Source organism: Bombina bombina, chromosome 2 (assembly GCF_027579735.1).
Source record: "Bombina bombina isolate aBomBom1 chromosome 2, aBomBom1.pri, whole genome shotgun sequence".
NCBI classification, from domain to species: domain Eukaryota; kingdom Metazoa; phylum Chordata; class Amphibia; order Anura; family Bombinatoridae; genus Bombina; species Bombina bombina.
Genome location: NC_069500.1, coordinates 791,977,435 through 791,994,202, shown reverse-complemented (window position 1 = coordinate 791,994,202; position 16,768 = coordinate 791,977,435). Strand labels below are relative to the sequence as shown.

The window sequence follows — 16,768 nt, the reverse complement described above, 5'->3', positions numbered from 1 at the left end:
ATTTTAAACATCTTTCTAATTTACTTCTATTATCTCATTTGTTTTATTCTCTTGATATTTGTTGCTGAAAAGCATATCTAGATATGCTCAGTAGCCGCTGATTGGTTGCTGCACATAGAAGTCTTGTGTGATTGGCTCACCCATGTGCATTGCTTTTTCTTGAACTAAGGATATCTTAAAAAATGAAGCAAAATAAATAATAGATGTAAATTGTAATGTTGTTTAAATTTGTATTCTCTATCTGAATCATGAAAGAAAGATTTTGGGTTTAGTGGCCCTTTAACTATAATAATTCCCCACTAGGGACAAAACTATTCCCCTTGATTTGAGAGGGGCTTGTTTCCCAAAAATTGCCCTAAGTTAATACAAGGACGAGCTGACCTGCTTAAGCTCCTGTCAGGGAGTCTCTCACTCCCCTCCTAGAAAAAAAAACGACAGGATGACCTGACCTTCAGGTTGGTGTAGCCCCTGAAGTGACGACCGAACACTGTGCTGTATCCGCACTGAGCACGGGAGGAAGGGGCAGAGCACGCACCAATCCAAACGATATGAGCAGTACACGCTGTCTGTGGCATCTTCAGTATTATGATTCCACTACACGCTTATCAGATACCAGAGAGCAGACAGTGATGTACCGGAGACTGCAAATAAAGAACAATTGCCCATAAACATGTTTAACAACATACTGTGTTAGGAAAATATTAGGAGATACACGGTTGGCACTAGCCAAAGTCAGGTACCCCCCAGCACTACACACATCTGAAGCCAGCTTATATGGTGGGACATAGGGAAAGGAGAAAACACTAACCTTCATGCTGTCATTCAAAAAGCAGTAGGGAAGCATAGGTACTGTAAGAATGCAATATGCACCAGCTAATTTGTCACTGACAGGTTAGGAACCATATGGGAGTGTAGAACATTATTACATGAATGAGGCTAAGGAACATCCCTGTGACCTCATGCTAAATCAGCCCTATACTCAGGCATGAGATTAAAAAGGATAGAACTACCTCCTTTATCCTCTCATCTAGGAACTCCTAGACAAAGGCAAAGATCTACTGGAAGGGAAGGGAAAGTATGAGGGATAGTTGAAGCTCTGCTTGGGGTTTCTTTGCCTCCTACTGGTGGCCAGGTGATGAATTCCCATATGTCAACAATGGATTTTGTGGACTTTCACTACCTTAGAAAGAAATATTGGCAACAATTTCTTAAAAAAAAAAAAAACTAGGACACAAGTCAGCACAGTTTTAAATAGGCAGAATACTCTGTATTAAAGAAGAAAACATCTGAAGTATAAGCATGACACAGCTTAATCTGTTTGCACAATATTTCCTCCTAGAAGAGGATTATGGGACTCAAATATCATCTATAGATTCCTCCTCTTTATACACTGAGGCATATAATGATATATTTCTATGGTAAAAGGGGTGAAAGCCCCCAAAACAGAACCAGAGCTGAGAGGAATTTGTCATTGCGAAGTCAATCATCTGAAAACAAGAGAGGCAGGACCAGTGTAAAACTGGAAGATCCCCTCTTTGAAATAAGAGGCTTGTATTCCTCAGTATGTGTGTGGCCGGGACACAGAGCAAATGTGCATCAATATTCCATATGCACATGGTTATATCAAGTGAATGCTTTTGCCACTGTTATAAACTGATAGCTACATGGGCATGTGATAAAAAAAAAAGATCTCCCCTTACTCCTTATTTTAGTAAGGGGATGCTAAGGTCTCTAGACCTAAGTACCGTAAAAGTCTCATGATACCCCTTTTTTAACAAAGGATAAACCGCTTTTACATTAGGGGTATTTTTAATGTGTGGTGTATGCTTTAAGTGATTGGGACATCTTAGCAGCAGCTGTACCCTATCCACAGAGAACATAATAGGTAGATAACTTCAATTTTTGTGGCAATCACTTACTGGTAAATGGGGAATGAGACCCCATACTGCAAACAGATGGCTCTTCTCTTCCAAAAAAATGTGTCTTATACCAATCACCCCACTAACAAAAACTCAAACTGTTGTCTAGTTGGACCACTAAATAAGAGGTAATTCTCAACTTTCAATAAGAAGTCTCATCTTCATATATGTAAACCAGAGGAAGGTGTTCCATAAAAAGGGTAGGTGGTCATCTTTTTATCATACACATTCAATATAAGGGGTCAAATGACCACTCATTGGAAAAACATAATTTATGCTTACCTGATAAATTCCTTTCTTCTGTTGTGCGATCAGTCCACGGGTCATCATTACTTCTGGGATATAACTCCTCCCCAACAGGAAATGCAAGAGGATTCACCCAGCAGAGCTGATATAGCTCCTCCCCTCTACGTCAGTCCCAGTCATTCGACCAAGAATCAACGAGAAAGGAGTAACCAAGGGTGAAGTGGTGACTGGAGTATAATTTAAAAAATATTTACCTGCCTTAAAAAACAGGGCGGGCCGTGGACTGATCGCACAACAGAAGAAAGGAATTTATAAGGTAAGCATAAATTATGTTTTCTTCTGTTATGTGCGATCAGTCCACGGGTCATCATTACTTCTGGGATACCAATACCAAAGCAAAAGTACACGGATGACGGGAGGGATAGGCAGGCTCATTATATAGAAGGAACCACTGCCTGAAGAACCTTTCTCCCAAAAATAGCCTCCGAAGAAGCAAAAGTGTCAAATTTGTAAAATTTGGAAAAAGTATGAAGCGAAGACCAAGTTGCAGCCTTGCAAATCTGTTCAACAGAGGCCTCATTCTTAAAGGCCCAAGTGGAAGCCACAGCTCTAGTGGAGTGAGCTGTAATTCTTTCAGGAGGCTGCTGTCCAGCAGTCTCATAGGCTAAACGTATTATGCTACGAAGCCAGAAAGAGAGAGAGGTAGCAGAAGCTTTTTGACCTCTCCTCTGTCCAGAATAAACGACAAACAAGGAAGAAGTTTGGCGAAAATTTTTAGTTGCCTGCAAGTAGAACTTGAGGGCACGAACTACATCCAGATTGTGTAGAAGACGCTCCTTCTTTGAAGAAGGATTTGGACACAAGGATGGAACAACAATCTCTTGATTGATATTCCTGTTAGTAACTACCTTAGGTAAGAACCCAGGTTTAGTACGCAGAACTACCTTGTCTGAGTGAAAGATCAGATAAGGAGAATCACAATGTAGGGCTGATAACTCAGAGACTCTTCGAGCCGAGGAAATAGCCATTAAAAATAGAACTTTCCACGATAACAATTTTATATCAATGGAATGAAGGGGTTCAAATGGAACACCTTGTAAAACGTTAAGAACTAAGTTTAAACTCCATGGCGGAGCAACGGCTTTAAACACAGGCTTGATCCTAGCTAAAGCTTGACAAAAAGCCTGGACGTCTGGATTTTCTGACAGACGCCTGTGCAACAAGATGGACAGAGCTGAAATCTGTCCCTTTAATGAACTAGCCGATAAACCCTTTTCTAGACCTTCTTGTAGAAAGGACAATATCCTAGGGATCCTAACCTTACTCCAGGAGTAACGTTTGGATTCGCACCAGTATAGGTATTTGCGCCATATTTTATGGTAAATCTTTCTGGTAACAGGCTTCCTAGCCTGGATCAGGGTATCAATAACCGACTCAGAAAAACCACGCTTTGATAAAATCAAGCGTTCAATTTCCAAGCAGTCAGTTTCAGAGAAGTTAGATTTTGATGTTTGAATGGACCCTGTATCAGAAGGTCCTGTCTCAGAGGTAGAGACCAAGGCGGACAGGATGACATGTCCACTAGATCTGCATACCAAGTCCTGCGTGGCCATGCAGGCGCTATTAGAATCACAGATGCTCTCTCTTGTTTGATTTTCGCAATCAATCGAGGAAGCAGCGGGAAGGGTGGAAACACATAAGCCATCCCGAAGTTCCAAGGTGCTGTCAAAGCATCTATCAGAACCGCTTCCGGATCCCTGGATCTGGACCCGTAGTGAGGAAGTTTGGCGTTCTGGCGAGACGCCATGAGATCTATCTCTGGTTTGCCCCAACGTCGAAGTATTTGGGCAAAAATCTCCGGATGAAGTTCCCACTCTCCCGGATGAAAAGTCTGGCGACTCAAGAAATCCGCCTCCCAGTTTTCCACTCCCGGGATGTGGATTGCTGACAGGTGGCAAGAGTGAGACTCTGCCCAGCGAATTATCTTTGATACTTCCATCATTGCTAGGGAGCTTCTTGTCCCTCCCTGATGGTTGATGTAAGCTACAGTCGTGATATTGTCCGACTGAAACCTGATGAACCCCTGAGTTGTTAATTGGGGCCAAGCTAGAAGGGCATTGAGAACTGCCCTCAATTCCAGAATGTTTATTGGAAGGAGACTCTCCTCCTGATTCCATAATCCCTGAGTCTTCAGAGAATTCCAGACAGCGCCCCAACCTAGTAGGCTGGCGTCTGTTGTTACGATTGTCCAGTCTGGCCTGCTGAATGGCATCCCCCTGGACAGGTGTGGCCGATAAAGCCACCATAGAAGAGAATTTCTGGTCTCTTGATTCAGATTCAGGGTAGGGGACAAATCTGAGTAATCCCCATTCCACTGACTTAGCATGCACAATTGCAGCGGTCTGAGGTGTAGGCGTGCAAAAGGTACTATGTCCATTGCCGCTACCATTAAGCCGATCACCTCCATGCATTGAGCCACTGACGGGTGTTGAATGGAATGAAGGACACGGCATGCATCCTGAAGCCTTGTTAACCTGTCTTCTGTCAGGTAAATCTTCATTTCTACAGAATCTATAAGAGTCCCCAAGAATGGAACTCTTGTGAGAGGAAAAAGAGAACTTTTCTTTTCGTTCACTTTCCATCCATGCGACCTTAGAAATGCCAGAACTAACTCTGTATGAGACTTGGCAGTTTGAAAGCTTGAAGCTTGTATTAGAATGTCGTCTAGGTACGGAGCTACCGAAATCCCTCGCGGTCTTAGTACCGCCAGAAGGGCGCCCAGAACCTTTGTGAAGATTCTTGGGGCCGTAGCCAATCCGAATGGAAGAGCTACAAACTGGTAGTGCCTGTCTAGGAAGGCAAACCGTAGATACCGTTGATGATCTTTGTGAATCGGTATGTGAAGGTAAGCATCTTTTAAATCCACTGTGGTCATGTACTGACCCTTTTGGATCATAGGTAAGATTGTCCGAATAGTTTCCATTTTGAACGATGGAACTCTTAGGAATTTGTTTAGAATCTTTAAATCTAAGATTGGCCTGAAAGTTCCCTCTTTTTTGGGAACCACAAACAGGTTTGAGTAGAAACCTTGTCCTTGTTCCGACCGCGGAACTGGATGGATCACTCCCATTAATAACAGATCTTGTACACAGCGTAGAAACGCTTCTTTCTTTATCTGGTTTGTTGACAACCTTGACAGATGAAATCTCCCTTTTGGGGGAGATAATTTGAAGTCTAGAAGGTATCCCTGAGATATGATCTCCAGCGCCCAGGGATCCTGAACATCTCTTGCCCAGGCCTGAGCGAAGAGAGAAAGTCTGCCCCCCACTAGATCCGGTCCCGGATCGGGGGCTCTCGGTTCATGCTGTCTTTGGGGCAGCAGCAGGTTTCCTGGTCTGTTTGCCCTTATTCCAGGACTGGTTAGGTTTCCAGCCTTGTCTGTAACGAACAACAGCTCCTTCCTGTTTTGGTGCAGTGGAGGTTGACGCTGCTCCAGGTTTGAAATTCCGAAAGGAACGAAAATTAGACTGTCTAGCCTTAGCTTTGGCTTTGTCTTGAGGTAGGGCGTGGCCCTTACCTCCTGTAATGTCAGCGATAATTTCTTTCAACCCGGGCCCAAATAAAGACTGCCCCTTGAAAGGTATATTAAGTAATTTAGACTTAGAAGTAACATCAGCTGACCAGGATTTTAGCCACAGTGCTCTACGTGCCTGTATGGCGAATCCAGAGTTCTTAGCCGTAAGTTTAGTTAAATGTACTACGGCCTCCGAAATGAATGAATTGGCTAGTTTAAGGACTCTAAGCCTGTCCATAATGTCGTCTAGCGTAGACGAACTAAGGTTCTCTTCCAGAGACTCAATCCAAAATGCTGCCGCAGCCGTAATCGGCGCGATACATGCAAGGGGTTGCAATATAAAACCTTGTTGAACAAACATTTTCTTAAGGTAACCCTCTAATTTTTTATCCATTGGATCTGAAAAAGCACAGCTATCCTCCACCGGGATAGTGGTACGCTTAGCTAAAGTAGAAACTGCTCCCTCCACCTTAGGGACCGTTTGCCATAAGTCCCGAGTAGTGGCGTCTATTGGAAACATCTTTCTAAATATTGGAGGGGGTGAGAACGGCACACCGGGTCTATCCCACTCCTTAGTAACAATTTCAGTTAATCTCTTAGGTATAGGAAAAACGTCAGTACTCGCCGGTACCGCAAAGTATTTATCCAACCTACACATTTTCTCTGGTATTGCAACGGTGTTACAATCATTGAGAGCTGCTAAGACCTCCCCTAGTAATGCACGGAGGTTCTCCAATTTAAATTTAAAATTTGAAATATCTGAATCCAATCTGTTTGGATCAGAACCGTCACCCACAGAATGAAGCTCTCCGTCCTCATGCTCTGCAAGCTGTGACGCAGTATCAGACATGGCCCTAGTATTGTCAGCGCACTCTGTTCTCACCCCAGAGTGATCACGCTTGCCTCTTAGTTCTGGTAATTTAGACAAAACTTCAGTCATAACAGTAGCCATATCATGTAATGTTATCTGTAATGGCCGCCCAGATGTATTAGGCGCCATAATATCACTCACCTCCCGGGCGGGAGATGCAGGTACTGCCGCGTGAGGCGAGTTAGTCGGCATAACTCTTCCCTCGCAGTTTGGTGAAATTTGTTCACATTGTACAAATTGACTTTTATTTAAAGTAGCATCAATACAGTTAGTACATAAATTTCTATTGGGCTCCACCTTGGCATTGGAACAAATGACACAGATATTCTCTGAGTCAGACATGTTTAACACACTAGCAATAACTTGCAACCTGGTTATAATCTTTTTTAGCAAAAACGTACTGTGCCTCAAAGAGGTACTTTAACGATTAAATGACAGTTGAGATAATGAACTGAAACAGTTATAGCATCAAGTTTAAAATAACACAACTTTTAGCAAAGGTTTGTTCCCATTAGTAAATAACTAAATTTGACATAAAAAATTATAGAGTAACGTTTTTATTCACAGTCAATAAAAATTCTCACAGCTCTGCTGAGAGAATGTACCTCCCTTCAAAGAAGTTTGAAGACCCCTGAGATCTGTCAGTGAACCGGATCATGCAGGAAATATAATAGTAGCTGACTGGAATTTTTTGATGCGTAGCAAAAGAGCGCCAAAACGGCCCCTCCCTCTCACACACAGCAGTGAGGAGAAACGAAACTGTCACAATTTAAAGCAGACAACTGCCAAGTGGAAAATAATGCCCAAACATTTATTTACTCAGTACCTCAGCAATGTAAACGATTCTACATTCCAGCAAAAACGTTTAACATGACAATATTTATTAAAAGGATTAGTGACCTTTAACAGAGTAGTTCCGGTGAAAAACCATTCCCAGAATACTGAAGTGTATACATACATGTCATTATAACGGTATAGCAGGATTTTTTCATCAATTCCATTCAGAAAATAAAAACTGCTACATACCTCAATGCAGATTCATCTGCCCGCTGTCCCCTGATCTGAAGTCTTTACCTCCCTCAGATGGCCGAGAACAGCAATATGATCTTAACTACTCCGGTTAAAATCATAGTAATAAACTCTGGTAGATTCTTCTTCAAACTCTGCCAGAGAAGTAATAACACGCTCCGGTGCTATTGTAAAATAACAAACTTTTGATTGAAGTCATAAAAACTAAGTATAATCACCATAGTCCTCTCACACATCCTATCTAGTCGTTGGGTGCAAGAGAATGACTGGGACTGACGTAGAGGGGAGGAGCTATATCAGCTCTGCTGGGTGAATCCTCTTGCATTTCCTGTTGGGGAGGAGTTATATCCCAGAAGTAATGATGACCCGTGGACTGATCGCACATAACAGAAGAAACAGGCCTTTTCTTTACAAACAAGAGGTCACTTGCTACTCTAGATTAATCTAACTGGGTGATAAACTGGGTGATACAAAATAAACTCTTCAATTGCAAAATTTACTACCTCACTACAGACGAGAAGAAATTGAAGCTTGCATCCTAAGACTGTGGAATTCACTCTTTCAAATGGAGGGGGGGGTGACATGGTCCAGTATGTTTACTTGAAATATGTGTAAAAGCCAATTTATAGGTCTGTAAGGGTGGCCCCTCTCTGCACTACAAGCAATAAGGAAGTGCCTCTGCCTCTGGAAACTTCTTTATAAAAAATAATGTCATTATGGTCATTAGGTAGTATGTGACCACATCAAATCATTGCTGGAGATACATAAAAATTAGAAGGGACCTCCAGTCCCTAAATAAATCTTCCACAAGTATTATCATTCCACTGGTCTCTATAATTGTAAAACAGAGCGGAGACCAAGATCAGCCAAGAAATGAAAAGGGCTTCAATACACACACATGTACCAGCTCAGAGACCTGATCCAACAACCCCAGTCAATACAGGGAAACAACTTAAGAATGTTGTTTTAAGCGCAAACATTTTAGAAAAAGTAAAAGAACACATGGACAAATACATAAAAATAGAAAGTAGAGGGTACTAGCTGTGAAACTGACATTGGACACCTTTCATTTGGATTCTTTCTTAAAGCTGAAAATGTTTTAATTGAGGAAGGACAACATTTTCTTCACTGAAACATTAACAGAGGAAGCAATCATTGAACCAATATCTCAAGCAATATAAAGTCCATATAAACCCCCAGGCATTTGCTAAATCTCTAGGAACTACAGTGAAAAGCAATTTTAGGATGTACTCTTTCAACGTAATACCATTTGCACAAAAATAACATTAATACTGCTGTTACAACACATGTATATCTGCAGAAACAGACAAGTTATAGTCTGATACAGTTTGTAAACTGTGCTCTCCTATAATGGAGCAACACTGCTCAAAAGTGTGTACGCTTATCCCATAGCCTTATTAAAAAGACTGTAAATTCATCTTTATATGTTGTGTGGGCATGCAATTATTATCAATAAAAAAGCATATAAAACTTTATTTACGAAAGGATGCAGCTAGTAGAGGGCTGGGCCACCAATGAACATGTAAAGCAGTGCACAAACCATAAATGCATCAATGAACAGCTGAAACCTTTTTAAACAAGTCCCTGCCTGCTCCCCCAAAACTACATTGAAAACACGAGCTAAAAATGGTAAGGACCTCTGACAAAGTCACAATTGAAATATCTCTGGGGGGCTCTATTCTAGTGATGATCTTGCATGTTGAGGTGGCCTGCCTTTCAAAGTCACTAATAGTAGTTGGTTGTTCTGACAAAATATAAAATGTTTTACTTTTTTTTTTAAATAGTAAGCATTATGTGCATAGAGGGGATAGTGTTATTTTTTTCCTTCTTAAAATAAACTCTGCTGCTTAAATCCAAAAACAGGGAAAAACTGAACCAAGCGTGATAAAAATAAGTCAGGCATATTTTGTTGTAGGCCCTACTCTGAAGGATTCTGGCAGGAATTTCGGCCAACAGGATATTATATGAATATTATATCACAATAGAAGTGTGAGAGAAATACATAACAAAAATGACTCATCACATTAAAATGCCAGTAGAGCGCGCTCACACTAAGGTTTTAACAATCCAGAAGAACACACTGCTAAAGATTAATGTCACGGGTAGATAGATTTATATGAATTTTAAGTAACTAGAGCATTGAAGTGTGTGTCACACAAATTTATAGATAGGGATCAGTTTATAGAGTTAAATGTAAAATTATCCAAAAAAAAACATTCAGAGCCAGAAGTAACATTTTAGAAATCATGGCTCTCTGGCATATATTTACCACATTGATATCAATATGGCAGATTGTATTATGTGTTTGTTGTAGAAGAAGAATGTGTTTTGTTGAAAGATTGTCCCTTCACACGTAACAGCTCGTTGACATCGATTATCATTATACTTTCTTTCTATAAACCTTCTGGACAAATAAGACATATTCCTAAAAGAAAGTTTAAATTGTTTTGTAACTCCAGCTAAAATAACAGATGCACATACTCACCTGAAAAGGCAGATCAATGGCACTGTTCCCAATCTGATTGACGTTTGGCAGAGACCCTCCATAGTATTGACCACGGCTCTGTCCCAACTGCAAATATTGTGTCTTCTGAAGCTGTAACTAAAAGTGATATAGTCATCACTTCAAGTGTAGGGAGCATTTAATACAAATGCCTTTCACCCAACATTTTATTCTGCCTTATTGCATTATAAATTGACATGTTTAAAAATTATGGCTAGAGCATAACATCTTGCTGGTCTATGTGTATATAGTGAAGTAATTGTACTTTGTGGCAAAGAAAGACTTGGTTACAAAAAGAAAGAGAGGAAAACTTAAATAATATAACAAATTGGTTTCTTTACAATCTATAACATAAATTACATTTCTTAAACATGTATGGGGATCAAAGGATGCCAGGCAAGTGATTTTGGTTCATACACACATCCTAAATGAGCAAAGACAATCAATCAAGTGAAAGCTACTCAAACCATACAACATAAAGATAGAAGCAACCTGTGGACTTCAACCACATTCCAGCTATCAACACAAACAATAAGTAACAAAAACAGGAACAAAGGGGAGAGTGAGAAAATAGGGTTAAGAAAGTGTTACTTTATTTGTGGGGAAAACTATACATATCAGATTTATATTTGAAATAATTTGTAAAGGCACTATTTCTGTAAATCAAAAGCATCCTCCAGTCCACATCCCTTATAGGTAACTAAGACCCTTTAACCCCTTAACGACCAAGGATGTGCAGGGTAGGTACTCAAAAAAAAGCAGTTAACGCCTGAGGACGTACCCTGCACGTCCTCGGTGTGGAAAGCAGCTGGAAGCGATCCTGCTCGCTTCCAGATGCTTTCCGGTATTTGCAGTGATGCCTCGATATGGAGGCATCCTGCAATAACCTTGTATGGCCATCCGATGCAGAGAGAGCCACTCTGTGGCCCTCTCTGCACCGGACATAGATGGCCGGTATCGCTTGTGGGTGGGAGCCGACTTGGGAGGCGGGTGGGCGGCCATTGATGGGCCGTGTAAGGTGGAGGGGGGTGGAATCGGGGGCGGGGCTGACGGGGGCACGGGCGGGAGCGGGTGGGAACCGCTATACTACAGAAAAGTTGAATGTAAGCATGTGGGGGGAAAGGGCAAAGATAAAAAATAAAACAGCAGTCAAAGGGATCTTGGAGGGGTGCGGGGTTGGTCTTGGGTGGGGAGCTACACTACAGAAAAAGGGATTTTTTCTAAAAAAAAAAATTAAAAAAAAGCACATTTTTTTCTAAACTGGGTACTGGCAGACAGCTGCCAGTACCCAAGATGGCGCCCATTAAGGCTGAGGGGGAGGGTTAGAGAGCTGTTTGGTGGGGGATCAGTGAGGTTGGGGGCTAAGGGTGGATCCTACACAGCAGCATATGTAAATATGCTATAAAAACCCACAAAAAAAGCCCAAATATACCTTTTATTTTAGTACTGGCAGAGTTTCTGCCAGTACTTAAGATGGAGGGAACAATTGTGGGGTGGGGGAGGGAAGAGAGCTGTTTGGGAGGGATCAGGGGGTCTGATGTTTCAGGTGGGAGGCTGAGCTCTACACTAAAGCTAAAATTAACCCTGCAAGCTCCCTACAAGCTACATAACCCCTTCACTGCGAGCCATAATACACGCGTGATGCGCAGCGACATTTAGCGGCCTTCTAATTACCAAAAAGCAACGCCAAAGCCATATATGTCTGCTATTTCTGAACAAAGGGGATCCCAGAGAAGCATTTACAACCATTTGTGCCATAATTGCATAAGCTGTTTGTAAATTATTTCAGTGAGAAACCTAAAATTGTGAAAAATTTAACGTTTTTTTAATTTGATCGCATTTGGCGGTGAAATGGTGGCATGAAATATACCAAAATGAGCCTAGATTAATAGTTAGGGTTGTCTACTACACTAAAGCTAAAATTACCCCAAAAAGCTCCCTACATGCTCCCTAATTAACCCCTTCACTGCTGGGCATAATACACGTGTGGTGCGCAGTGGCATTTAGCGGCCTTCTAATTACCAAAAAGCAACGCCAAAGCCATATATGTATGCTATTTCTGAACAAAGGGGATCCCAGAGAAGAATTTACAACCATTTATGCCATAATTGCACAAGCGGTTTGTAAATAATTTCAGTGAGAAACCAAAAGTTTGTGAAAAAATTTGTGAAAAAGTGAACGATTTTTTGTATTTGATCTCATTTGGCGGTGAAATGGTGGCATGAAATATACCAAAATGGGCCTAGATCAATACTTTGGGATGTCTTCTAAATATAAATATATACATATCAATGGATATTCAGGGATTCCTGACAGATATCAGTGTCCCAATGTAACTAGCGCTAATTTTGAAAAAAAAAATGGTTTGGAAATAGCAAAGTGCTACTTGTATTTATGGCCCTATAACTTGCAAAAAAACAAAGAACATGGAAACATTAGGTATTTTTAAACTATTTAGCATGGGTGTTTTTTGGTGGTTGTAGATGTGTAACAGATTTTGGGGGTCAAATTTAGAAAAAGTGAGTTTTTTTCAATTTTTTCCTCATATTTTATAAAAAATGTTATAGTAAATTATAAGATATGATGAAAATAATGGTATCTTTAGAAATTCCATTTAATGGCGAAAAAAACGGTATATAATGTGTGGGTACAGTAAATGAGTAAGAGGAGAATTACAGCTAAACACAAACACCGCAAAAATGTAAAAATAGCCTTGGTCCCAAACGGACAGAAAATGGAAAAGTGCTGTGGTCATTAAGGGGTTAAACCTCATTTAAAGGGACATGGGACAATTTTTTTCTTTAATTATTCAGATAGAGCAGTGTTCCTCAACTGCGGTCCTCAAGTAACCCCAACAGGCCAGTTTTTCATTATAGATGAACCAATGCACAGGTGAAATAATCAGCTGATCAGTAACCATGGTTACTAACCTGCTCTCACACATCAGCTAATTATTTCACCTGTGCACTGGTTCAGCTATAATGAAAACCTGGCCTGTGCGGGATATTGAGGACCGCAGTTGAGAGACAATGAGATAGAGAATACAATTTTTAAAAAGTTTCTATTTATATCCATCAAACTTGCTTTGTTCTAATGGTATTCTTTGTTGAAGAGCTACCTAGTTAGGTAGCATGCACATACCTGAAGCACTAAATCACAGGAAATAGTGCTGCAATATAGTGCTCTTGCTAATGTATTGCATTGTTGCAAAAATGCTGCAGACACGTGCACCTTCCTGCTTTTCAGCAACTGCTGTTGGCACTCAGGTGTAAATCCAACGCAGGAAAAGCAACTGCTGTGTTGACAATACCAAAAATAAACTTAACAAATTTTACAAATGAATGGCCTTAACCAATAAACTACTAACATTTTTTAATCCTATGATTCAAAATATAAAAATGTGGAATTGTATAACATAACTATTATGTAGAATAAGTCACGTTTCAAAATGACCTATAGGAAAATCCAGAGAAGGCGCCAAAATAGCGCGATACAGCATGGATATGAAATTATATACACACTAACTGGACACACTCACATTTGGGAAATGAAGCAGGCCGGATCCTTATAGAGTCACCCGGCTAACTGGCCTCCCGTCACTGTAACAGTGTACTAGTCAGTCAGGATAACAACAGCATGTTGTAGATCCACCCGAGCCCAACTCAGTAGTCGTCGTCTGATTACACAGTTTGTAACTTACAAACGCAACGCTACTGGATACTTTAAGTTAGTCGAATAAACACTTTTATACTACGCTGCCTTGCACATAACTGGAATTTTTGGAGCTGTTGCTTAACATGGCCACTCAGTTGGGCTCGGGTGGATCTACACATTGCTGTAGCTATCCTGACTGACGAATACACTATTCCTGTGACGGGAAGTGAGTTAGCCGGATAACTCTATAAGGATCAGCCGGCTTCATTTGCACTTACTGTAGTGCTTTCACAAATGTGAGTGTGTCCAGTTTATGTGAATATAATTACATATCTATACTGTATCTCGCTATTTTGACGCCTTCTCTGATTTTCCTATAGGGCCTTGCGAGATAGATGGCCATACACTTGAGGAGAGCGCCTGATATCTACACTATATAAAAAGGCTTTGTCCACATTGGGACTCCCTATACATATTATATCTATTTTTTTTGTAACGTTTTTGTGCTTCTCTGTCAATTTCCATTGTTGTGGGCGCCCCTATTTTGCACACTTTAGAGTAAATCATGGTTTTATATGTTTCAATATGAGTTCATATACAATGTCATCCATAAAATAGAAAATCTGATATACCAGGAATCATGGGTCATATAATACATATTCTATGGTGCCTTAAAGGGACATGAAACCCCCAAAAATATTTCATAATTCAGATAGAGAATACATTTCTAAACAAATTTCTATTTACTTCTATTATCTAATCTATTTTATTCTCTTGGTATCATTTGTTGAAGGAGCAGCTATGCACTACTGGATTCTTACTGAACACATGGGTGAGCCAATCACAATCAATGTATATATGCAGCCACCAATCAACAGCTAGGTTCTCTGCTGCTCCTGAGCTTGTCTAGATAAACCTTTCAGCAAAGTATAACAAGAGAAGGAAGCAAATTAAATAATAGAAGTAAATTGTAAAGTTGTTTAAAATTGTATTCTCTATCTGAATCATGAAATAAATGTTTTGGGTTTCATGTCCCTTTAAAACACACCAGATTAACAATTCATACATACCTATACTTTTACACATAAATAGGTTACCTAAAGCCTAAGATTGGAAAAAAGTAAAAAAAAAAAAAAAAAAAAAAGGCTAATCACCTTCAAGTAAACCCCAAACTGATAATCTGTAGTATAATACTGGAAATTACCAAGGGGCAGAGGGGCGGCGAGAGAGGGGCAGAGGGGCGGCGAGAGAGGGGCAGAGGGGGGGGCGAGAGAGGGGCAGAGGGGGGGCGAGAGAGGGGCAGAGAGAGAGGGGCAGAGGGGCGGCGAGAGAGGGGCAGCGAGAGAGGGGCAGAGGGGCGGCGAGAGAGGGGCAGCGAGAGAGGGGCAGAGGGGCGGCGAGAGAGGGGCAGAGGGGCGGCGAGAGAGGGGCAGAGGGGCGGCGAGAGAGGGGCAGAGGGGCGGCGAGAGAAGGGCAGAGGGGGGGCGAGAGAAGGGCAGAGGGGGGGCGAGAGAAGGGCAGAGGGGGGGCGAGAGAAGGGCAGAGGGGGGGCGAGAGAAGGGCAGAGGGGGGGCGAGAGAAGGGCAGAGGGGGGGCGAGAGAGGGGCAGAGGGGGGGCGAGAGAGGGGCAGAGAGGGGCAGAGGGGCGGCGAGAGAGGGGCAGAGGGGCGGCGAGAGAGGGGCAGAGGGGCGGCGAGAGAGGGGCGAGAGAGGGGCGAGAGAGGGGCAGAGGGGCGACGAGAGAGGGGCAGAGGGGCGGCGAGAGAGGGGCAGAGGGGCGGCGAGAGAGGGGCAGAGGGGGGGGCGAGAGAGGGGCAGAGGGGGGGCGAGAGAGGGGCAGAGGGGGGGGCGAGAGAGGGGCAGAGGGGGGGGCGAGAGAGGGGCAGAGGGGGGGCGAGAGAGGGGCAGAGGGGGGGCAGAGGGGGGGCGAGAGGGGGGCGAGAGAGGGGCAGAGGGGGGGCGAGAGGGGGGCGAGAGAGGGGCAGAGGGGGGGGCGAGAGAGGGGCAGAGGGGGGGGCGAGAGAGGGGCAGAGGGGGGGGCGAGAGAGGGGCAGAGGGGGGGGCGAGAGAGGGGCAGAGGGGGGGGCGAGAGAGGGGCAGAGGGGGGGGCGAGAGAGGGGCAGAGGGGGGGCGAGAGAGGGGCAGAGGGGGGGCGAGAGAGGGGCAGAGGGGGGCGAGAGAGGGGCAGAGGGGGGGCGAGAGAGGGGCAGAGGGGGGGCGAGAGAGGGGCAGAGGGGGGGCGAGAGAGGGGCAGAGGGGGGGCGAGAGAGGGGCAGAGGGGGGGCGAGAGAGGGGCAGAGGGGGGGCGAGAGAGGGGCAGAGGGGGGGCGAGAGAGGGGCAGAGGGGGGGCGAGAGAGGGGCAGAGGGGGGGGCGAGAGAGGGGCAGAGGGGGGGCGAGAGAGGGGCAGAGGGGGGGCGAGAGAGGGGCAGGGGGGGGCGAGAGAGGGGCAGGGGGGGGGGGCGAGAGAGGGGCAGGGGGGGGGGGCGAGAGAGGGTCAGGGGGGGGGCGAGAGAGGGTCAGGGGGGGGGGCGAGAGAGGGGCAGGGGGGGGGCGAGAGAGGGGCAGGGGGGGGGCGAGAGAGGGGCAGGGGGGGGGGGCGAGAGAGGGGCAGAGGGGGGGGCGAGAGAGGGGGCAGAGGGGGGGCGAGAGAGGGGCAGAGGGGGGGCGAGAGAGGGGCAGAGGGGGGGCGAGAGAGGGGCAGAGGGGGGGCGAGAGAGGGGCAGAGGGGGGGCGAGAGAGGGGCAGGGGGGGGCGAGAGAGGGGCAGAGGGGGGCGAGAGAGGGGCAGAGGGGGGGGGGGCGAGAGAGGGGCAGAGGGGGGGGGGCGAGAGAGGGGCAGAGGGGGGGGGGGCGAGAGAGGGGCAGAGGGGGGGGGGGGGGGGGGGGCGAGAGAGGGGCAGAGGGGGGGGGGGGGGGCGAGAGAGGGGCAGAGGGGGGGGGGCGAGAGAGG

General features: G+C 44.3%; 1 protein-coding gene across 1 annotated transcript in view; it reads right to left on the bottom strand.

Moving 5' to 3' along the window:
- The window catches only part of CRTC1 (CREB regulated transcription coactivator 1), an 871,795-nt gene that overhangs the window by 659,398 nt on the left and 195,629 nt on the right, over nucleotides 1-16,768 (bottom strand). Inside the window, exon 2 of the mRNA XM_053702973.1 lies at nucleotides 10,146-10,262. Coding sequence (XP_053558948.1) covers nucleotides 10,146-10,262 — 117 coding nt within the window. The remainder of the gene's footprint in view (nucleotides 1-10,145; nucleotides 10,263-16,768) is intronic.